The sequence below is a fragment of the Phaenicophaeus curvirostris genome, chromosome Z (assembly GCF_032191515.1).
Source record: "Phaenicophaeus curvirostris isolate KB17595 chromosome Z, BPBGC_Pcur_1.0, whole genome shotgun sequence".
Classification (NCBI taxonomy): domain Eukaryota; kingdom Metazoa; phylum Chordata; class Aves; order Cuculiformes; family Cuculidae; genus Phaenicophaeus; species Phaenicophaeus curvirostris.
The window spans coordinates 19,594,873-19,620,019 of NC_091431.1; the positions used below are offsets into that span (position 1 = coordinate 19,594,873).

Sequence of the window (25,147 nt, forward strand, 5' to 3'; positions counted from 1 at the left end):
CATTCAGTGGTTTAAGGCTAAATGCTCCTAATGGGTTCAGTGACGCTTGAGTAAGAAGTGGGTTCTGTAAGTGGGCGGTTAAATAGTCTGTTGAATTGTGAGTTTTTTAGCTCCGTTAGTGGACCTGCTACCCTGTATTAAAAAAAAAAAAGTACCTTGATTTGCATTGCATTCCCTCCTGTTGTCTTGAGTTGAAAAGGAATTTTATTTTTCCCTTAGAAATAGGAAGCCCTAGGAGTAATAGAAGACATGCAGTGGCACCTGATGGGGCAGTCCTCCTAATAAAAATATTAATCTAGAGAAATACTGGAGTAACTTTGCACTGAGATGGTGAACTCTGAGGATCATGGCTCAGCAGGGAGGCTAGCAGAGGGACAGCGTGGTCTCTTCCACGTTGGGTGGAAGTGGTTAGGCTTACTGTGAGGTGGTTGGAATAAACATTTGATTTAAAGTGCATGACTTGTTTTGTAAACAGATTAAAGAGTATATACTTCCTGAGCAATTTGGTAATTTAAATAGATCAAATCCATTATGCAGGCAGCTTGTTTTAATAATGCTTCCTTTTGTTGTAAGTATGCTTCCCATTAGCTGGGGAGTTGGTTTGAGTAATCTTATACCTGGGACTCCCGAGATGAAGAGAATCCCTACTAAAAGCAAGTTTGTTTAAAATAACACACACAGCTCTCAATCCTGATCTTGATCCATGATCTTGGTGGCATGGAACATAAGCAAAAGTGAGGTCTTACTTTTTGAGATACCTCAAAGAACTGGTGGCAATGGTATAAAGGAACAATCGGAATGTCAGGGAGGAAGGAGGGGTTAGCAAAAAGAGGCTTGAATACTAAGGTAGCTGGAAAAAACCCCAAAGGTGTTATTTCATGTTATAAAAATGTAACAAGTACTTCTAAATGGGACTTGACGCTTTGTTATGACAGGTGTGGTAGCAGATTGAAAGTGTTTACAAATGCTGAAAGGTAATTTATGCTGTCTTAATCTCCCTCAATCATGTTTTATTAAGGATGATACTGGACATAACTTACAACATTTCATCTGCCTGTAATGTTTTGTAAAAGCAGTATTGATGCTATTTCTCATTTATTTAAATGAAGGAAAAAAGTATTAAAGGGAGAAAAGAGAGGAGCTTTCCTTAATGCAGTGAGAATTACATAAATGGACACAATACTCCAGGTGAGGTCTCACAAGAGAGGAACAGAGGGGCAGAATCCCCTCCCTCACCCTGCTGGCCACACGTCCTTTGATGCAGCCCAGGACATGGTTGGCCTTCTGGGCTGCAAGCGCTCATTGCTGACTCATGTTGAGCTTCCCATCAATCAGCACACCCAAGTCCTTCTCTGCAGGGCAGCTCTCAATCACATCATCCCCCATCCTGTATTGAAATCGGGGGTTGCCCTGACCCAGGTGCAGTACCTTGCACTTGACCTTGTTGAGCCTCACGAGGTTCACTCAGGCCCGCTTCTCCATCTTTTCCAGGTCCCTCTGGATGACATCCTGTCCTTTCAATCTGGAAACTGCACACTCAGCTTGGTGTCATTTGTAAACTTAGTGAGATCAAGTGCACCCTCAGTATCTGTATCATTGATAAAGATATTAAACAGCACCGGTCCCAGTATGGGTCACCACTTGTCATGGATCTCCATCTGGACTTCAAGCTGTTGACCACTACTCTTTGAATACCACCGTCCAATGAATTTCTTATCCACCGAACCATCCACCCATCAAATCCACATCTCTCCAATTTAGAGAGAAGGATGTTGTGGGGGACCGTGTCAAAGGCTTTACAGAAGTCCAGATAGATCACGTCTGTTAGCTTACCTGTGTCCACTGCTACAGTTACCCCGTCACAGAAAGCCACTAAGTCGATCAGACAGGATTTGCCCCTGGTGAAGCTGTGCTGGCTGCCATTAATCACCTCCACGTGCATTAGCAGAGCTTCTGGGAGGATCTGTTCCATGATTTCCCCAGGCACAGAGGTGAGGCTGACAGGTCAGTAGTTCCCTGGGTCATCTCTTCTACCATTTTTAAAAATGGGGACTACGTTACCCTTCTTCCGGTCACCAGGGACTTCTCCTGACTGCCATGACTTTTCAGATATCATGGAGAGTGACTTGGCAACCACATCTGCCAATTCCCTCAGGACTCTGGAGTGCATCTGATCGGGCCCCATGGGCTTATGTAAGTTCAGATTCCTCAGATGGTCACAAACCTGATCCTCCCCCGGTCCCCATCTTGTTGTCCATTGACCAAGGAGGGGTGAGGAGAGCAGTTATCAGTGAAGACTGAGGCAAATAAGTTGTGGAGTACCTCAGCCTTCTCCTCGTCTGTTGATAGGAGGTCACCATTTCCAACCATGAGTGGGGATACGTTCTCTTTGACCTTTGTCTTTTGATTGACGTACCTGTATAAGCCCTTCTTGTTAGTCTTCACTTCCCTTGCCAAGTTTAGCTCCAGCTGTACCTTGGCCTTCCTGACTTCATCCCTAGACAACCAGGCAGTGTCCTTATACTCTTCCCAGGTTCCCTGTCCCTGCTTGCACTGCCTGGGCAGTTCCCTCTTCTTTAGTTTAACCAGCAGGTCACGACTCAGCCATGCTGGTCTCTGCCCTTCCCTGCCTGATTTTCTGCATCTGGGGACTGAGTGCTCTTATGCTTTATGGAAAGCATCCATAAATATTTGCCAGCTCTGTTCTGCTCCATTGTCCCTGGGGACCATGTCCCAAGGGCTCCTACTGACTGACTCCTTGAAGAGCTGGAAGTCTGCTTTCAGGGTCCTGACTATACTCTTCACTTGCTCTATGTCCCTTAGGACCTTGAACTCTACCGTCTTATGATCGCTGCAGCCCAGGCTGCCTCCAGTCTTGATGTCAGTGATGAGCTAACTTGTATTAGTGACCAGTGTTGCATGCCCTTGTGTAGGGGTCTCCAAGAAATTAGCTTCAATGCACTCCAGGAGTCTCATGTATTGCTTACAGATTGCTGTGCTACTTTCCCAGCATATGTCAGGGTGGCTGAAGTTCCCCAGTATGATGAGGGCTTATGAGTGTCAAGCCTTCTGTAGCTGGAAGAAGAAAGCCTCAGTGGCAGGCTATCCTTGATAAAGTTGCCTGTAGTGTACATCAACCACAAGGTCCCTGTTGGTTCCTCAGTCTTTTTTTCTGACCCACAGGCTTGCAACCTGCTTGTGGCTATTCTTCAAAGGCAGGTCTTCATGCTCGATTCGATCCATTTCCTGGCACAGAGGGGAATGCCTTCACCCCTCCTTCCCAGTCTGTCCCTTCTGAACAGCCTGTAGCCATTGATAGCCACATTCCAGTCATGGGGTTCATCCCACCAGGTCTCAGTGATGACAAACAGATCCTAGCTTTCTAATAGCATGGTGGAGCATCCAGCCTCTCCTGTTTGTTGCGCAAGCTTTGTGGGTTTATGTAGTGGCACTTCAGCTGGGCTGTTGGCCGCATTGCCTTTTTGGTGGAAGACCCTTTATTTCCTTTAAGGTGTTTTGTGGAATTTACCTTGTTGGCACCTACTACCTTAGGAACCTCCTACCTGTATCTACAGGACTTCAACTGTGCCGTGGCATCCCCAGCATACCCTGGGGCAGCAGGTGGGGGGCTCATACCAGCACCCCATCCCTTCAACCAGTGTGTGTCCTCCCACTACTTGTCATAGGCAAGCCTGATGCTATCCCCCTCCCTGTCACATGTAGTTTAAAGCCCTGACAATGAGCCCTGCAAGCTCCTGAGCAAAGCCCCTCCTCCTGCTTTGAGAAAGGTGGCTCCCATCTGATACCTGGGAACCTGGTGTTGTGTAAACACCTCATTGTCAAAAACCCCCAAAGTTATTAATTATGGTGACATCAGCCACAGAGTTATGTATTAATCGACTGGACTCTTCCGATCCTTACAATGTCACACCCTGTAACTGGAAAGAGGGAAGAAAAAAATCACCTAGATCCCAGATTCCCTCACTAGCTGTCCCAAGGCCCTAAAATCTCTTTTGATCACTGTTGGGCTCTATACTGCAGCTTCATCACCCCCGATGTGGGACAGCAGAAATGAGTACTAGTCCGAGGGCCTTACCAGGCTGGGAAGTTTCCTAGCAATATCCCTTACCTGGGCCCCTGAGAGTCAGTAGACTTCCCTGTGAATAGGGTCTGCTTGACAAAGTGGACTCCTCTGCTCCTCTAAGCAGAGTCTCCTACAACTATGACTTGCCTTTTCCTCCTTGAGGCAGTTGTAGTAATACAGGGTGTGTGTCATTCTCGTCTTGGCCCTTGCTCTGACGTAGACGAGTTCACCCACATATTCCTCCAGTCCATCTTCCACATCTAGAGCCTCGTATCTGTTGTGCAGAGGTGTCTGGGAAGGTGTGGGCAAGGAGGGGACTTGCATCCACTCACTACGTCCCATTAAGCCCCTGCCTACATCCCATTGGGGCAAGGATACCAGATACCTTTGATGAGGGGCTTTTTCGAGTCGCTGTTTCTGCTCCTGTATCTGGGAGCTCAGGGTGTGGTTCCACCAGCCTAGCTCTAGCTCAGATTCTTTGATGTTCCTTAGCCTCTATACCTCCTCTTGCAGCTCTGTTACCAGGCTGAGGAGATCTTCCACCTGCTTGCACCTTACACAGCTGTTGCCCCTGCTGCCCTGTGTTTCTAGTGCAAGCTGCTGGCGCTCCCTACAGCCAGAGACCTGGATGGTTGCATGTTTCCCTGGGAGCTCAGTCTGAGCTGATATGTCCCTTCTAGCAGGCGTGGAGAATGCAGTCTCTCACCAGGTGGACACCATGGCTAGACTCCCTCTCACCGATGGAACTCACCTCCTGAGCACGGAGACTGTGCCCTCCCTGCATGCCCTGCCTTTGCAAACTGCTTGAGCCTGCCCTTCTGACGAGGCCTGCTCCTGTTTGCAGTGCTCCCTTAGATCTTAGAAAAACGTGTTGTCAGTGGTATGAGGTTCAGTCAGGCCAGATGCTGAGGTCTGCATGTGGGACACAGACCTGTGCAGTGCTACAGCCTTGGGGAAGAGTGGCTGGAAAGCTGTCTGGTGGAGAAGGACCTGGGGGTGTTGCTGCACAGGAGCTGAATGTGAGCCAGCAATGGCCCAAGTGGGCAGGAAGGCCAAAGGCATCTTGGCCTGTAACAGAAACAGCGTGGCCAGCAGGATCAGGGATTGTGTCCCTGTACTAAATGTTGGTGAGGCTGCACCTTGAATTCTGTGTTCAGTTTTGGGCCCCTCACTACAAGAACATTGAGGGGCTGGAGTGCATCCAGAGGAGGGCAACAAAGCTGGTGAAGGGCCTGGAGAAAAAGTCTTATGAGAGGTAGCTGAGGCAAATAGGATTGTTCAGCCCGGAGAAAAGGAGGCTGAGGCTGTCACTGCCTACAAATGCCTGAAATGAGGTTGTAGGAGGTAGGTGTTGTCCTATAATCTGTCATTTGGTAGAAGAGACCAAGAGGAAATGAACTCAGGTTGCACCAGAGGAGGTTCAGATTAGACATCAGGGAAAATGCTTTCACCAAAAGGTTTATTGGGCACTGGAATGGCTTTCAAGGGAGATGGTGGAATCAGCATCCTTGAAGGTCTTCGAAAGACGGGTAGATGAATTGCACAGAGATCTGGTTTAGTAGTGGACAGGTAGAGTCAGATTCAATGATCTCAAAAGTCTTTTCCAACCAAGTGATGCTATGATTCCATGACTCCTGTAAGGGTGGTGAGGCACTGATGCAGGTTGGCCAGAGAACTTGTGGACACCCCATCCTTGGAGGTGTTCAGGACCAGGTTGGATGAAGCTTTGAGCAACCTGATCCAGTGAAAGGTGTCCCTGCCCACGGCAGGGTTTTTGTAACTGAATGATCTTTAAGGCCGCTTCCAGTGCAAACCATTATATGAGTCTATGATTATGGAGAAGAAGCTTTCATACCATTTCTGGGACATTGGCACATTTGAGTGCATCTCTGACCTGCCACTGAGCTAATGCATGCAGCATGGTGAGAAAATGGGAAAGTAGGGGACTGTATGAAGTTGCAGAGCTACAGTTTCATTGGGGTAACAAAGATGTGATAGGATAGCTCGTATGATTAGAGTGCTGCCATGGATGGTTGCAGGCCTTTTAGAAGAACGGGCTGGGATAGCGAGGAGGGGAACTTGCTTTTAAGGGAGAGAACAGCAGAGATGCATGGAAGGTCTACTGTGGGATGAATAATAAACCATCTGAGACCTTAGGGCAGAGGACCATGGTTGATCGTGTTGTAACTGTCTGCTGTAGACAGCCTTAATCATGAAGAAGTAGATGATTAGGCTTTCTTCAGACAATGGAAGGATCCACGACTTTCTAGGCCCTGTGTCTATATACTTCAGCTATCCCAGTGTCATCTGAGAAGACGACACAGCAGGGCACAAGCAATCCAGGAGATTTTTTGTGTGCTTTGATGGCAGTATTCTAACACAGATGGCTGAGGAACTGATGAAGACACATGCTTTGCTGGACCTTAGACCTGCAAACAAGGAAGAACTGATCAGTGATGTAAAGGTCATGCATCTGGTGCCACAGTGACTGCAAGATGGTAGAGTTCAGGATCCTGACAGAGGGAAATGAGGCAGGTAGCAGGCTCACATTCCTGTACTTCAGAAGAGCAGACTTTGGCCTGATCAGGCCTCATCTTGGAAGAATCCTACGGGATATGGTCTTGGAGAGAGGAGGGGTCTGGGAAAGCTGTTTGATTTTCAAGGATCGCCTCCTGTTGTAAGCTCAAGAACAATCAGTCCAGATCTCCATGGATGAATATGGAGCTCATGTCAAAGCTCAAACATAGAAAGGAAGTATGCAAGAGGTGGAAGTGGGGTCAGATCACCTAGAAGGAATATGTAGAGACAAAGCCCACCTGGAACTAAGTTTGATGTGGAATGTGAGTGGCATTAAGAAACCCACCTGCAACTATATCAACAGCAAATGTGTTATGATGGAAAACATGGGCCTGCTGCTGACCGGGGCAGGAGACCTGATGACAAAGGACAATGGGAAAGACAAAAATATTAATGCTGCCTTTGCCTTTGGCTTCTACATGTCTTCAGAAATGCCAAGTTTCTGAGACCAGTAGGAGAGTCTGGAGCAGTGAAGGCATTCCCTCCATGGAAGAATTTCCCGTTAGGTAGCATTTAAACATGATAATGTAGATATGCAAGATTGGACCTGGATTAGCTTTAAGGTCCCTTACAAGTCAAACCATTCTATGATTCTTTGATGTAATTTTAAAGCATAATGTTTAATGAAATGCCATGTCCACCTGTGGCCTTACAGTCTGTGAAACAGGGGATATATGTTAAAAGCCTTATGACCTGGCAGTACATTTTCTCCTCAATGAAGTGTATAATGGATTGTAGCAAGTTTGAGGGCATTTCTTAAACTGATACAGTATTTTTTTTCCCTCTCTAGTTTTAAAAGAACCGAAAAATGTTACCCCTACCACATAAGGTGTTCTTAATTTTTTTTTTTTTTAAGGTACGTCAGGACTTTTCTAAACCACATATTGACTTGTTATTAACTTGTTCCTTCACAGGGTGTGATAAGTGTACAGTTGGTGATTACCATGGTAATGGCTAGTGTCTTACAGAAGATCATACCTCACTGTTCTCTTGCTCGCTGGCTTCTCTGTAGTGGCAGGTAAGAGAAGAAACAGTTGCTATCCGGTGTGTGTGAATGTGGCAATGCATTAGAGTAGTAACAGTAAAACTTACTAATGCAGGTTGTTTTCTTGTAAAATAATTAATCTGCTGTTCTTAACTTTATTACCATAGTGTTGTGACACTTGATTTACAGGCTCAAGTTATACAGACAGTGTTGCTGTAAAAGAACAGACCTGTTTGTTGCTATTAATTTTATCAGTCATAAAGTTAGCTGTTGTCCAGCTCTTACATTATTAAAGGTACAAGCTGCATGCTTTAATATTAAAAAGCTAAGCTGAATACAAGACACCAAAGAATGGAAGGAGTTTTTTCTCTGTACCGCCATAGTTTTCTTGATAATCCACCTGCTGATTAGCCTTGCATGTAAAGAACGCTTAGGTATTTATTAAAATTTATTTTTTTAATACTTCATAGGGCAGGATTAGTATAAATTTCAATACACACTTTCCTCATAACAACAGATCAAACAGACATAATGAGCTGCAAGGGGAGCATTCCTTGTGTGGCTGTATCTGTAATAACAATGAAAACCAGCAGCTATTTAGAATATAAATCAGCATCTTAAATATTAAAAGAATCATAGATGCTGTGTTTTTTTGTTTGGGAAGAAAAACACTTTGTGTGATTAGAAGGTAGTGTGCTGTCTTCTGTAATTGTTAAAGTTTTGAGAATACCAAATCTCTATTTACTAATTTCTGAAGGAGTATCCTTGAATTATAATGTGCTCCATAGGAGTCTTAACCACTCTCTCATAATTTTCCATTGCCTTTTTTCCTCTTTATCTCAGAATTAGAAATTTTTTTTTTCTTTTCAGTTTTCCTCATTTCATTACCCAAAATATCGGTAATGAAAAATGGCTGTAAATGTTGTCTGGATGCCTGTTAGGTGTCACTGGTTGGGTATAACAGAAAGTAGTAATTTTCAGGTGCATGATACAAACAGGAATCACACGCTTAATTGCTGTGTGAAGTTTCATTGTTTACTGCATCGACAGGATACTGATCACCTTTTTTGTGCTCTTTTAGAAAGAATATTACAATAATGAATATGAAACTGCTTTCCGTTTGGTTCTAAGGTGTTACCACCATAGTATGTCTTAAGATGACATTTCATAATTTTTATGTCCTATTTAAAAGATTATTTAAACTTTTATTTCAAAATTAAATATTTAGTTGCTCTTTTAAAGAGTTGTTCAATATTGTGCCCATATTCTTCATTCTTATGGAGTTTAACTTTCTGTATCCTTAATCTTGCCATATGCCAATGATAGGGAGAGGTTTGCTCTTCAAATAATTTTCATCATCCTTTTTTCCTTTTGTCTTTGCATACCTGCAGATTGATAAATACAGAAAGCAGGATTTCTGCACTTGTGTTTATGGAGTTCTGCTCCCACTGAAGTCAATGGGAGTCTTATTATTGCCTTTCCTTGTTCATAGCCTTGAAAATCTCATTTTTGCTTTTCAGTGTTCTGTTTATCTGGTGACTATTTCAGTGCGTTGTAATTTCAGTCATTGTGAATAACCTACTGAGTACAAGAATTACGTAAAAAGCCAGAAATAATTCTGTGTTCCAGAAATAAAAACAAATCGGAAGCTTCACTGCCACAAGAATCTGAATTTTAATGGCATGGCAGAAAAACCCTAGTTCTCTTCCTTAGCTAACAAACTATCTTCTATGATAACCCATTTGTCTTTATATGGTGTCTTTTGGCCAACAGTGTTTTTATTTACAGACTTGTGTGGGTAGGGTGGTGGAAGGTTTTAAACATGCATCAGTTTGTTTACAGGTACAGGTGTACATGTTCTTAAGCAGTCCAGTTTTCTGAGGCAAAGTTACCATCTGCTCTATTCCTCTGTCAATATGCTTCAACTAGTTTTTGGTTCCCCAAACCGGTTTTTACATTTGTTGTCTTAGGTATCGTTCTTCCGAAAGTCTGGGAGGCTTTTATAGGCAAGATAGTATGAAATATCTGCATGTAGTCAAAGGGCTGTGAGGATAAACACATGGTCAGACAAGCCAGAAACTCTTAAACGACAAGTTGGTTTTGAGATGCCTGTGTCTGTACATTCAAAGTCCATTAAAAGAAAACACTCATTTCGAAGTTTTAAAGAATTGTTGGAGTAGGTAGACATAGTTAATAGTTCACAGAATGACCTGTTATCATGGATAACCTATTTCCTTAAATTTGTAAAGAAATAAAAACTTACCCAATAAATGCTATTTTCAGACCTTGAACGGAATTAGAATATCCATATTTCTTGAGGTCAGTGAATTGGCAGCCTAAGTATCTGCATAGGTTTTTGCATTTTTAACTAGTAAAACATTCTCTACCTTAATGGTACTTTTCAGTTCCTCAGCTACTTCAGTTGTTCTGTTTTCAGGCCACTTCAGGAAGACAGGAGAAAAGGGATGTTTTGTTGTGCTCTCGTTAATGACCTTCATTCAAATTAACTGGGGCATATCTGTGCTGCTATTGCTATTCAGACTAGCTTGGATATATCAAAGCTACAGAGTCATCAGTTGTAAGATCTTGTTTTCAAACGTATATAAGCAGAAGCATATATAAATTCCTTTTTTTAGTTCTACCATTATGAAAATGTTTGTTCAAGTCTCTTGGTTTTGAGATTCTAAATGCAAGGGTTTATTAAATAAAGAAATCCCAGACCTCTTGTATCCTATTAGTTGTAATTAGAAATCACTTGCAACATAATTCTCTAGTGTAATTAAGAGCAAATTGTGGTTTAAGTGTTTGATATTTTAGTATGTTATGTGAAACAAGGATTTTATCTGTTCTGCTGTATTACATACTATTTTTCTATCTGTGCAGAAAATATATTGAGAAATTGGCTTTCTATCACAGGTAATTTTCATTATTACAGAATTACTTGTGGTACTCTCACCATGCCAAGGCCAAATCTGGGAGATGGTGAATGGCAAAGCAGAAGAATATTTCTCTACTTTCCCACTCTCTCTCCAGGTTGTGTGAAATACAGGAAGAAGTTAGTATCTCCAGTGTAGTTCGTCTTCATGGATGTAAAGGCAGTAGGTGTTGTTTGTGTGGGATTCTCAGTCTCAAAGTCTCTTTTGCAGCAAAGTTTGCAAACAGCAGATATTTTCAGGTGGGATCAAACATAATAAAAATAAATTAATGACCTTTCACTCCTACTGATGCCTCAAAGAACCCTAAACAAAATTTACCACTTCTTTTCCCCTGGAAAAACTCCTTGTTTCTGCAAAGTCTGTAGTATTTGCCAGGTTTTGAGCTGGCAGTGATTTCCTTCAAAGGAAGGTTGCAGCTTGAGATGGATTGTATCTGTGAGGTATTGTTAGCTGGTATTGAAGTTCTTTTCTCTTGAAGAAATCCCAGCATCAGCTGGACCTACTGACACAGGCTTGTGGCCCCCCCTATTAAGCAGATGGTATTCTCTGTAATGTTGCTGGCTTGGACTCTTGACTTATCCATTACACCAGCTTTTAAGTTATTTTAAGGTAACATCCAAAAGCTCTGTGCAACTGCCAGTTTAATGCTTCGTTATACCATCAACTGGCCTACCAAAATAAGAAGCTCTTCCTGAATTGTGTTGCTTCTTTTCATTCCAATTTTCCTTTCTTCAGCCAGTTTTAGTGTCATGTCAAGGACAGTATCAGGACAGAGGGGCTGTCTCTTGTTTGAGATCAGCCAGGTATGCTTAGTGGTAGATACATTTCATTAAACTTATACCTATTCTTTCCTGTGGTCACTTGCGCACACCTGAGGTGTCTGTGCCATCGTAAGGAAGGCAGAAGATGTATAATATCGCTTGTTGTGGCTGCTTGCATTGAGGACTGTTTCTGCTTTCAGCACGAGTTCTCTAGCAGTGGACCTCTCTCAGTATTTCTTATACAGGCAATGTTCCTGAAGTATTTGTTATATTTACATGAAAGGCTGTGTTCTGCAAATATAAGGATGGGTGGACCAGACTTCCACTTGGGACAGGAAACCTTTCCAGAACAGAGCTGGTAATCAAGTGGCTCGAGGTTGGTTGGGTCTGATGTTTATTTTCAAAATTTATCTTGCTACGATTTTGAAATGGGATGTAACAATCTCTTAATTTGTCAGTGTAGGTTTGAATGGTCCTACTTGGTGAGGTTTTCTTAGCATGAGAAGTACTGATGGTTGTGAATTCCATTATCATCTCTGTGTTAACCTGTGTCACCAATTAGTGGCCTTCTACTTCATAAAAGTAATTCCACATGAATTTCTTGGTCTGTTCCTGTTGACACTTGGGCTCCTTTGCCTCGGCATTTCAGAATGGAGATCAGAGTGACATCCTTCCTCTATCTGGACAGAAACCCTCCCTTCCTGGCTGTGGAAAAGACCTTGTTTCAGCTACTAAGGTTCTTGACATACATAGAGATTAAGGTAAAATGTCCCATCTTGGAGACTTAACCATCTCTGGTTTCCCTCTTCAGCATTTCCTTGCTGCTGCTTGCATTGGAAATAAACAGGCAGTGGATGGTGCGTTGAGTCGTGATGTGGAAATGCTTGCAGCTCAGCTACATGCAAATTAGTGAATTTTATAACAGCACTTTTTCTAGTTAGGGTTGGAGATATCACTGAGGAGGTGTTTACGAAAGGAATGTTGATGTTGCTATCTGCTCTGCCTAAGAAAAAAAAGGCTAATAATGGTTATTTGGTAATAGCTATTCTGGATTCTGTAATATTACTGTTTTTTTTCAGATGCATAATTATACTTCATAAAATCATTTAGAACATGGTTCTGATGGGTAATTGTAATGGTATAATTATTCTAGTGATTTTTTTCCAATATCAGTGTAAACCTGTTAGCTGTATTTGATGATAACTTGAAAATTTGATGTCTCGAGAAATGAAGAACTTTTGCTTGAATGATAAAGTGGCAAAGCTTTCTAATTATGAATAAGCATCTCATTTGCTGAAAAGAACTGGAGTTCAGTAGGGTTGGTGCTTGCTCAGAATGGTATTCTGCTTAGATATTGCAAATGACCAGTGCCTTTAGATGCACGTAAATCTGTTACATATATTTTTTTTTTAAAGCAATCTAAATTACTAGTATTGCTATTGTTTTACTTGAGATTTTCTTTTTCTTCAGTTTACGTTGGTATCAGCATCCTACTGAAGAAGAACTACGGATTCTTGCAGGGAAACAAAGAGGGAAGAACAAAAAAGACAGGTAAACACTTGTTTGAAGCTCACCCCCTACTTTTCTTTCAGCATGATCTGTATAACTCTGCTGGCCAACTTTTGTCTTTGGATGAGCTAAAAACTGCAAGTTGTGTATGACTGCCATGCTTGATTTAATTGTCACGAGTCTGTACCAAACCATGTTCTTTCAGTTTGACAGCCAAATGAACGTGCTCAAATTGTGCTGTACACCAAACTGGTCTGTGAAATTGCTAATTTGGTGGCAAGGAGTTATTTTAGTGAATGTATTGACTTGGATGAAAAGCGAGGAAGGCAAATCATCTGTGGGACCGAAGCTTTTCCTCTTGAAGCAAGAGAAGGAAGATTTGAGTGTTTTAGTTCAACATAGGATTCAACATAGGTTCAACTATGAGCCACCACGCTTACACAGCTGTGAAAAAGGTAAATGTGTTCTTAGGTTGTATTAGGTGAGGTATTTCTAGTAGAAGAGATAGGGAAATATTAATCCTCTTGGATAAGGCACTGGTGTAGAACTTTATCTGGATTACTGTATACTGTTCAGTTCACTCATGTTCAAGAAAAATTAATTTGTATGTGAACAGGTGAACAGAGGGCTGCTAGGAAAGCCCTTTCTTCATCCAAGAAACAGGAAGTCTGTCTTACAAGAGGAGGGTAAAAGAGCTTCACTTGTTTAACTTACCGGAAGGCTGAGAGGGGTGGGATAGTTGTTTGTCAGCTAAAGTTGGAAATAGATTTCTGGTGTTCCTAGGCTGCTGTGATCATGCGATGGTGGAGTTCGAGGTCTTAAGGGACATAGGACAAGTGAATAGTATAGTCAGGACCCTAAATTTCAGGAAAGCAGACTTCCAGCTCTTCGAGGAGTCAGTCAGTAGGAGCCCCTGGGACATGGTCCCCAATGGAGCAGAACAGAGCTGGCAAATATTTATGGATGCTTTCCATAAAGCATAAGAGCACTCAGTCCCCAGATGTAGAAAATCAGGCAGGGAAGGGCAGAGACCAGCATGGCTGAGTCGTGACCTGCTGGTTAAACTAAAGAAGAGGGAACTGCCCAGGCAGTGCAAGCAGGGACAGGGAACCTGGGAAGAGTATAAGGACACTGCCTGGTTGTCTAGGGTTGAAGTCAGGAAGGCCAAGGTACAGCTGGAGCTAAACTTGGCAAGGGAAGTGAAGACTAACAAGAAGGGCTTATACAGGTACGTCAATCAAAAGACAAAGGTCAAAGAGAACGTATCCCCACTCATGGTTGGAAATGGTGACCTCCTATCAACAGACGAGGAGAAGGCTGAGGTACTCCACAACTTATTTGCCTCAGTCTTCACTGGAAACTGCTCTCCTCACCCCTCCTGGGTCAATGGACGACAAGATGGGGACCAGGGGGGGAAATCCCCTCCCTCTGTAGAGGAGGATCAGGTTTGTGACCACCTGAGGATTCTGAACATATATAAGTCCATGGAGCCCGATAAGATGCACTCCAGAGTCCTGAGGGAATTGGCAGATGTGGTTGCCAAGTCACTCTCCATGATATCTGAAAAGTCATGGCAGTCAGGAGAAGTCCCTGGTGACCGGAAGAAGGGTAACGTAGTCCCCATTTTTAAAAATGGTAGAAGAGATGACCCAGGGAACTACTGACCTGTCAGCCTCACCTCTGTGCCTCCCAGAAGCTCTGCTACTGCACGTAGAGGACATAGAGGTGATTAATGGCAGCCAGCACGGCTTCACCGGGGGCAAATCCTGTCTGACCGACTTAGTGGCTTTCTATGACGGGGCAACTGTAGCAGTGGACACGGGAAAACCAATGGATGTGCTCTATCTGGACTTCTGTAAAGCCTTTGACACAGTCTCCCCCAACATCCTTCTCTTTAAATTGGAGGCATATGGATTTGATGGGTGGATGGTTCAGTGGATAAGGAATTCAGAGTAGTGGTCAACGGCTCAAAGTCTAGATGGAGATCCATGACAAGTGGTGTCCCTCAGGGACCCATACTGGGACCAGTGCTGTTTAATAGCTTCATCAATGATATTGACAGCAAGATCGAGTGCACACTCAGCAAGTTTGCAGATGACACCAAGCTGAGTGTTGTAGTTGCCACACCAGACGAATAGGATGTCATCCAGAGGGACCTGGACAAGGTGGAGAAGTGGGCCTATGTAAACCTTGTGAGGTTCAACGAGGCCAAATGCAAGTTCCTATACCTGGGTCGGGGCAATCCCCAATTTCAGTACGCAGTGGGGGATGATGTGATTAAGAACTGCCCTGCAGAGGACTTGGGTGTGACCTTCCAGTACCTGAAGGGGGCTACAAGGAAGCTGGGGAGGGGCTTTTTATAAAGGCTTTTAGTGACAGGACTGGGGTAGTGGCTATAAATTGGAGGAATCTTTTCACTGTGAGAGTGGTGAGGCACTGGCACAGGTTGCCCTGGGAAGTTGTGGATGCCCCATCCCTGGAGGTGTTCAAGAACAGGCTTGATGGGGCCTTGACCAGCCTGATTTAGTGGAAGCGTCTCTGCCCATGCTTGGGGTGGGGGATTGGAATTAGATGATCTTTAAGGTCCTTTCCAACTCAAACCATTCTATGATTCTGTGATTTTCTGTGACTAGTTGAGGGAAAATAACTAATAGCATTGCAATTTGTAACTGTTAATTTAACCAGTGATATTTATTGATATATCAGTAACTTTAATTATGTAGCTATAACTCTTAAGTCCACCCAAAGGATCATTAAACAGGATATACTATTATTTAGAAATGCAATTGTTTACGTTGCTCGTAATTGTCTTTCCTTAGCCTTGCTGGCCTTTTGTTATTCAAGCATCCAAAATGTTTGCTCTCACTTTCTCCAGAGTAGTTCAGGCTGTCAGTTGACTGGAAGCATGTCATGTTAGTGTGTATTGACTTAGAAACTTAAGACTTTGCAATTTTCTGAAAATTTACTGTGAAGTTTAGCAGGAACCTTTATCACAAGTCACCTATGTATGCTTTAAGTCCTTTCTCATTTACTAACATTCTCCATCTAATGTTTCGAATGTGATGCTGTGTTTTCATTGTGTTTTCAGTAAATCTTTGTCTTTGTGATTTAATTATAACAAGATTGATATAACTACCTTACTATTTTAACAAGCAAGAGAATGCAGATTTAATAGTTGTAGGTAGTTTGTGCTGGGGTAAATATTAATCACAGAGAGATATGAAACTCCAAAGAAACAGGATGCTAATGTGAAGGCTTAAATGATGCTTTCTTTGCTGTTCCAACAACAGAATGAATAATACACTTCCTTTATAGTCGATAAACACACCTCTGTGTCCTCCAGAGAAGCAGCAGTTGTTGGACGAGAACCATAGCTTCAAGTAGGAATTGTTCCTATTGAGTTAGTTTGTTTAGATTGCACAAAATGGAATGCAGTGCTTCTTTGAGCCAAGGAGATGTGAAACAGATGGCGTAGAATAAATAATGATGTATCCATTTGATTTTTTCCCTTGTCTTTTTAAGATAAAGAATTGGTTTTGTCGAGCCTATAGTCTGACAAAATGTAATCCCTGCTCCTTAAGTACTTTTCCAATTTGAAGTAACTTAAGGAGAAATGATTAAAGGAGACCAATGAACTTGTATGAAAATTAGCCTTAGAAGCAGCAGAAGTGTGAACCTGTAGTCCATTTTATTCAATGCGTATTACAGTTTGGTATATTATGCTGTAGGTTGTTACAGCACATGAATTTTAGGCAGATTTTCTGTTTCAGAATCACTTGTGTTATATTAAATTGTTAGGCTAATAAAATAATAGGTCTATAGCTACTATGAATTACTTTGAATTAAAGCTGTCAATGATCCTGGGTATGCTCTGACTGTGTCTTTTGAATCATGGATCCTCTGGGACAATTAAAGTATAAGAACACCAAATTTTGTTGAGCTGAAATGGCTCGAGTTATCAAAATGCTCATCTCACTCAATATGTTGGTAGTTGTGTGTGCATGTACTAGGAGAACATCAGAATACAACTGGGGGTCGGTGAAGCACAAGGAAGCTTGCAGATGCTCGAGTAGATGGGTTCATAGAATGGTTGGGTTGGAAGGCACCTGAAAGTCCATCCAGTTCCAAGCCCTCTGCCGTGGGCAGGCACACCTCCCACCAGACCAGGCTGCTCAAAGCTCCATGCAGCCTGGCCGTGAACACCTCCAAGGCAGGGGTAGTCCACAACTTTGCTTGGCAACCTGTGCCACTGCCTCAACCTCTTCATTGTGAAGAATTTCTTCCTTATGTCCAATCTAAGTCTTCCACCTTCCCATTTAAAGCCATTCCCCCATGTCCAATCCCTACATGCCTTGTAAAAAGCCCCTCACTAACTTTCCTGTAGCCCCCACTAAGGCCACTATGGGATCTACCCAGAGCTTTCTCTTCTCCAGGCTGAACAACCCCAACCTCAGCCTGTTGTCAGAGTAGAGGTGCTCCAGCCCTTGGATCATCTTCATGGCCTCCTCTGGACTCGTTGCAACAGATTCATGTTCTTCTTATGCCTGGGATTCAATAACTGGACACAATACTCCATATGGGGTCTCTTGAGAGAGGACTAGAGAAGGAGAATTGCTTCCCTCACTCTGCTGGCCATACTTTGATGCAGCCTAGGATACAGTTGGCCTTCTGGGCTGCAAACGCACAAGCCGTTGACCATTGGTCCCTGAATGCAACTATCCAACCAATTCCTTATCCACCAAACAATTCTTTATCTATCCTTAACACCAAAAATGCACCTATTACTCTAAATATGTCATCTGTTATGATCTTCATGTATCTTTGCTGTGAAAAAAATGTTTGTCCTTGCCAATTAGGCAGTAGTTCAACCTTTCTTCTTACATTACTGATAAACATAATATACGCACACATATACCAAACCTGAATGTATTTCTCCCCAATTATACACAATAAAACTGTCTGCAGAACTAATCACACAGCAAATTTTGGGTAAATCAATAGTTGGTACTCTGAAAAATTTAAGGATGATTTCTCCCATCTTTTAATAAAGCCTATTTAGGAATACCTATAATAGCTGGTTTGCACGTTGTTCTTATGCGAATAGAATTGTTCTTAACCCAGTATCTCCCTACAGAGGTAACATGTTTAATTCCTGCGGACTCAACAAAGAAGCAGAAGGGGGGGCACCCATGCACACACACAGCTGCAAGGCTGGGGTTTTCCATTTTTGTTTTCTTTTCCTTTTTGCTAGATATTTTCAAAACTAATTTGTAAGTTTTATAAACATTTGAAACTTCAAGCACTTTGTCTCTGGCAGCGCCCCCTGCTTTTCAGAGTGAGCAAGTGTCCTGCCTAGTTTTACCTGCATAGTACTTGAAACTCCTTGGTGGCACAGGTCGGCTACTTGAGCCCACCCTGGCGTGCCCACTTGTCTCTCCACTAGTATCTAAAGTTTTAAATTCCTGTCGAAGTCCAGCACTGTCTCATACATTAAACAATTAATGGAGCACAGAACAAATTAACAACACACAACAATCAGAGCTCCTCACTTGCTTCGTAGCGATGCTGTGTCTCAAACACACAGCCATTCGTTTCAGGGCCAGCCCAACTCACACAGTGTTAGTTATGACCAGTCAAATTGGATCCCCAATTTCCGATATTATGGATATCCAAACTACACATGGTACCGGGCACATACAACACTTAAAATACAATGATAGCTATCCCCAGCTTCAGACACCTTACAAGGTCTTGGCAAGCTATAGGAACCCCGCCCCTGCCCCCAGCTTACCTCACTATGCATCCCATTCGGCCCAACAATTCCAGGGGCGAGCAATCTAGCTCCTTGTTATTGCATGTAGCGTCCCATGCACGACTTACAGACTTGTCCCCTCTTTCCAATTCCCAGAGGCAAGCAATCTAGCTCCTTGTCTTTGCGTGTCCCATACATGACTTACAGTCTCATCCCTTACCTCTCCTGCAGGTATCCGTATCCCCAAGTCACATACCTTGTCCACCCACTGATGGGCCGTCTGTCTCCCTGCAGCGATCAGATGAGGATGGGAGATTCTCCAGAGAAATAGTCCAGTGGCACCTAGAACTTCCCGCTCCCCACTGGTCCTGCAGCCGGATAGAGAGGGTGTCCCATCTGGGGTGCCAAATTGTTTTGTGGAATCAAACTCTATAACTCCGTTAAGGGTTATGAAGCAGGTGTGTGTTTATTCACCAGCGGGTGCGAGGGGATAATCCTCCTAACTCGCACACCTTATGGTCTAACAAGCAGATAGTCATAGTGTAAAGACATGCCTATTCATAAACGCCTGTTGCATATTCACAACCTTTCCCCATTTCTTATTATAATTAGATTCGAGAAGCTTCTCCCATAATCGCCCAGGTGCAGTGTCTCCTGGTGGTTGTGGTCTGGGGCTCAGGGCTGAGGCAGCCTTCATCTTCCTCATGAATCGTCCCTGAACCCGATCTGTGCGCAGGCGCAGACTGCAGAGACGGATGCAGTCAGCTTTCTGCTGTTGTCCACATTTCAGCTTTCCCTTACCAGTGAATGTCTGTGAATGAGCTCCTCCCTTATCAACATCCAGGGTCTTCAAGGCCTTTTCTAGCAGACAGTGTGTATTTCAGTGAGCTAAGCCTTCTAAGTTTTTCTAACTTTTTCCCCTATATCATATGCCCGCACATCAGGAGGAAGGCTTCCATACAAGAAAGAGAAGTGTAAGGCTTATTAGTCTGGGAACTGGCTGGAGGACAGTTTTGCAAGAGGTACATGTGCAGTTTGCTCAGGGGGTGGGTAGGAAGTAATACGCTTACTACTATAATACAAGGAGGCACCAAATGACATTAGTAGGCCAGGTATAAGGTCTTCTCAGTTTGGGACACAAAACTTTGGCAACTTGGTGTCACAAGACACTACATGGCTCAATAAATTTCATACTGATTCAGAAAGAGATTAGGCAAAATCACGTAATCTCTGAAAAATGGTGGTTTCAGAAGTCGCAGTCTGAGGCTCAGATTATCCCCAAGCTGCTCAATGCTGGAAGCCAGGGAGGGTTTAGGAGTATGCGGCAAACTTTGGCTGTCTTACTCCTTCAATTTATATAAGCAAATACCAGCTATATGGTAGGAACTAACAAATCCACGTGTTGCTCTTTATGAAGCTGGTGTGTATCACTGCCATGCTCTGCAGCAGTGGCTAAAATCTAGAACACGGTTTTGAACTCTGGTCATATGTCACAATGTACTTAGTCTTGTCTGTCTCCTCAAAGAAAGCATGATGGGTTATTTCTTTTCAAGCAATACTGGACTTCTAGGATTGCTCATAACACTGCAATAAATATATTTTTTCTCTTCATTCACTTGCATGAGCAGGGTATGGATTGGAACAAGTCTGTCGTATTTGTACACATACTTTAAATATTCTTTGCTTAATGGCTAGGGGGATGGCTCTTTCAAGGGTCTAGGCTAGTCTGGCTTGCATGATATACTTCCTAAGCACCCTGTTTTGACAAAAAGGCCTAATGTTTTTTTTGGGAAATCTATTTTTTACTTTTCTTCTTATAAACTTCTACCTTCTGAGGTAGGTTAGTGCTTTTTGTTACTTCCAGTGACTGTTCAATGAATTAACACTGCCAGGTCTGTCTCTGTCTTACTGTCAATCCAAAGACTTTATTTAACACTCCTGTCTTTCAGCATCCTACTTTAGACTTCAATTAAAAAGTCTCAGTTTAACTTTTGATTTTCTCTAAGGTATCTGTGTGATGGGGTGGATATATTCTACTCTGGAGCTGTGCTTGTATCACTAACTTATGAGAAAGGGAACTTACAAGAATACTCGGTAGTTGCCTGGACAGAGGAAATCATTGAACTGAAATAAACACTGGCCTCATGCTCAGGATGCAGCATATAGAAGCCTTTATGTCAGAACCCTGCAAGATAAGGCTAAGAATCATTGACATACCTGTTTGTTTCTCAAGATTTGAACTTGAATTAATGCTTTTAGGAAGCCAGATAAAAACATTTGCATTTGGCAAAAAAGTGATCTGTGCTTTTCTTAGATTTAAAATGGAACTATATATTGAAGGAGTTTATTTAGTCATATTCATATGTGTATTTCCTATTTATTTATTTACAGAAAATATGATGGTCATATTGAAAACAAACCCCTAACTATTCCAAAAGACATCAATCTTCATCTGGAAACAAAATCTGTGACTGAAAGGGACACTATCGGTAAGAATGAGTGGATGCAAATTCTTTCTATTAAGTATTTATTTGCGATGAGTGCTGGAATATCCTTTTTCATAGTCAATGAATGAATAGAATTACAACTCATAATAAAGTTAAATGAGAAGGCAAGAAGTAGGGCTAGGCTGCCTTTTTTTTCCCGTGGTTGATGACTTAATAGCAGTGTTATGGAAAAGCATGATTAGGTGAAATCCAGCATAAATCACATCTATCATTGTATAAGGCATCCATAGGAGAATGAGACAACACTGGAAGGGTAACATCGTAGTCTATTTGAAATAAAGATCATAGTTCTGTAGAAGAAAATGACAGTTGATGGATGTTGAAACATGTACTTTTTGCTCATCTAAAATGTGAAATGTGCTGTAGCATTGAAACTTAGACCTTTCAACCACACATCTGAAACTCTGAGGTAAAGTGCAGTACAGAAATAAGCAGCTTTAAGCGTTTTGGAGGTTACTGTTTTTTTAATTTGTAATTTTTGAGTCCTTAATCATAACCAGTCATTCTATTACAGAAAACTCCTTTATGGATATTTATATATACATGATACATATTTTCTTCCTTTCTACATTTTCATATGCATCTATTCTATGCATAATGTAGAAACGTCTCAGCTTAAATTATCGCAGACAGCATAGAAAATGCCATTAACAAAAATGCAGAGTTTTTGAAGCTGGCATATAAATAAACAGGGCATCCACAATTTTCAGTTAGTGTTATTTGCTTGTAATTACAGCATTTAACTGTCTCACTGAGTATTTATAGATACTCATGGTGTGCAGGGTTAACTGCCTTTAAAAAATTACGTATACAAACTTTTGTTGGATCTATCCAGATAGCTCTTTCAAAATAAGTATAGGACTTGGAAATCCCTGATTTTTGGCCAATTGCTTATGGTTGATGTCAGGTAGCTTGTAGGAAGCAGAAAAATACTCAGGAGGGTTTTGTGACTTTTTAACTGGGTAGATGTAGGGAAGGTGTTTGAGGGGGAAAGGCTGCATTTGGTCACAAATTGTTTTTTGCAATTCCCAGCACATGTGGGAGCTCGTTCTTTGTAAATCACCCAGCCTGCATGCAACACCCTAAAATCCCCAGGATTTTACGGTGGAAATTACACAAATTTATTGCTATACACGAGTTATAAACAAATTCTTGTAGAACAAACCATCAGTACCTCAGATTATATATTTTTAAAGTAAAAGATGGAGCAATTAAATGTAGTATTTTAAGTGATTGCCAGCAAGCTTTTAATCTTCACTCTCACCTGGAATTTGAGCTAGTCTCAACTGAAGGACTGTTTTGTATTGTGATGTTGAGACCTAAATTAAGTATGCTTTTTGAATTTAGGATTTTAATGTGTAACAGCTGAGATGATAAAATAGCAAAATCTTCTAGCCTTATAAATCTGAGTAGTAATCAAGTATGGAATATCAAAAATACAGGGTGACATTTAAATTGTTGAGTGGAAAAAATGTGGGTTTTTTTTTGCTGTTATAGCTCTTTGCTTTGGTGATCTGTGTCTATCTAGACCTCAAATTATTTGAAAACATTTTAAAATTGTTACTCTGTTCTGTGTATGTCAGTAACTGCCTTAAAATACCTCATTTTTAACATATGCAAACTTGTATTTTTCAGCATTGCATTATTTTCCAGAATATCAGTGGTTGGTGGATTTCACTTTTGCAGCTACAGTTGTGTATGTGGTGTCGGAAGCCTATTACAGCATTGTGAAGACCTCACAAGAAATGAATATCAGTGTTGTGTGGTGTCTGCTTGTCTTGGCTTTTGCAGTGTATCTTTTTCTGATTTCTTAAATCACTCTGTTCCAAATAGTTTACATCATTCTGCAATTCTTATAAAGGTCTTGTATTGTTGATTGACAGGATACACAAACATTTAACATTTGGAAGAAGATTCATGTAAGCTAGTGCCATTTTTTTGTCATTTATATGCTATACATTCTCTTTGTATACACTGGTATCGATAGTTTGTTAACATTAATACCAAATAAGTTATGGAAAATATATATGTATGTGAACCTACAGTTAGTGTCATCTGTAACATATAGTAGTTCTAAACTTGTTTGAGTTTGCCCAGTTGGCAATCACAAATAGATTTCTGTACAGAAAGTATTTACAACTTTTGAAGAAGCGTGCAATTTACTGCACACTTCTTGTTTTCAGTGTGCTTAATCTGATACTTCCTGAACAAAATAGTACAGTAATATGTATACTCATCTATTACACAGATACATGCATGAATTCCTAACTCTAAAATACATGCACTACATATGTGTGAAGTTTACTGAAAATAATATACGTAGACAGTTGTAGGAGTTGAGGTGGTATGTTTTCAAAGATCTGAGAAAAGTGGAACTCCTCTCTGAAACTGAGGGAAACAGAAGCAGAGTATTTAGGAAGCAGGCAATATCAAACCATAAAAAGAAGCAGCTGTTACATTTTTTTTACGGGAGAAGGCAATATCAGACATGGATGCTTGCATGGTAGTTAACTGTTTTCCACATACCAATCCAGACACACCCTTTAGGGAGAAAAGTTTCCTTTTAAAGATGGTGGTACAGCAATGGAATTGAGTATGGGCTTGGAACAGTGCAGGTTATGAAAAGGTGAGTTAGAAAATGAATTGCCACAACTCCACTGCTCCCTTGACAGCTGACAAACAGATAAAAGGCTAAGTTAAGGCTGATACAGCCCTTGAATACTCAAAATTGATTCCTCCTATATAAATGCCTGTTCTTCAATAGAGGTTCTTATGGTGTCATTTTGTGTGTTAGCAATAACTGTTGGTGTTACGTAAAACCCCTTGAGTTCTAGTATTTGGATATATTTGGCTAACAGTTCTGGATATACTTAATATTTGTCTGTACTTGATAATTATTAAAACGTGCTGCTTTTATGATAAGGATAGGAATTCTTTTGCTAAGTAGACAGAAGTATAAATGGTATCAAGAATTTTTCTTGCAGTGATAAGAACTTGCTAGAAGAGAGAGTTGACTTACATTTCGAAAAAGAAGACAGCAGCTTACTTCCAGACCAGATACTTCTCCTTGGACTTGTCAGTGGACAGATCCATGGTCCAAAAGGTGTTCTTTCTAGTCTTCTAGGAAGTGACACTAAAGTTAGTGTCTGGCTCTTGTGCACCTTATAATGATATTATAGCTATATTATAGCACACATGTAGCTGTTATTGCACAGCCTTTGTTTTATTTGTTTGTGTGAAGTCAGGAATTCTGGTTTAATCTTGGCAGAGGGAAGGAGAGAGAGGCAGCTGCTGCTTCAGAATCAGGAATGAAAGCCAGCACCTTTGACTTCCTTTTGGAGGATGAGGGGGAGGTTGATAGAACTAATGGAAAAACAGTCTTCAAGGACTAAAAGCTACAATGCAATCTTTAATTTATTGGTGGCAATGTCCCATTTGCTGCTTTCTTCAAATCTTGGGTGTAGCCGACTTAAATAATGCTACAGTGATTGCAACTCTCGGTAAAACAGAGTTGTGAGTTATATACTGTAGGAAAATCTATTACAAAAATTCTTTACTACTGTGATGTTTTAAGGCAATTCTAATCACTGCTTTCATTTGCTTGCCAATTCAGGGGAAAGCCAAATGCAGAGATTAAAGAAGGTTAAGATGCCTGGCAATGCAAGCTTTCCATCTCAGTAGTATGAATATGCAAGTAGCTATGAGGCTCCTTTTTTATTTCATTCTTTGGCACTTGCCATTTTTATGTGACTTAAGCCCAAGCAGACACTTCCAGTTGTATCCTAATCTGGCTGAAGCACTTGAGACCTGGACTCTGAGGAGACAGAAACAATACTAAGTACTCCTTGCGTGTTAGAAGCACATTAGCTGTGTTTTCTCACTAGCCTCCCTACATGACTGAAAGGGAAGTGAGATCAGATAGCACAGTGTTAAAAGCAAAAGATGGCATAGCAAAAGCTAAGTTTTATTTGACAAGCTCTAAGCTAAGCAGTTAATCATGTGTTTTAGCATTTTTGTACCGAGGCATGTATTGACT

The 25,147-nt window shown here is 41.7% G+C and overlaps 1 protein-coding gene across 1 annotated transcript in view; it reads left to right on the forward strand.

Annotated features, from left to right (window-relative positions):
- Positions 1-25,147, forward strand: part of TMEM161B (transmembrane protein 161B) — a 54,797-nt gene that overhangs the window by 5,631 nt on the left and 24,019 nt on the right. Inside the window, exons 2-5 of the mRNA XM_069880010.1 lie at positions 7,576-7,679; positions 12,814-12,894; positions 20,996-21,093; positions 22,747-22,903. Coding sequence (XP_069736111.1) covers positions 7,576-7,679; positions 12,814-12,894; positions 20,996-21,093; positions 22,747-22,903 — 440 coding nt within the window. The remainder of the gene's footprint in view (positions 1-7,575; positions 7,680-12,813; positions 12,895-20,995; positions 21,094-22,746; positions 22,904-25,147) is intronic.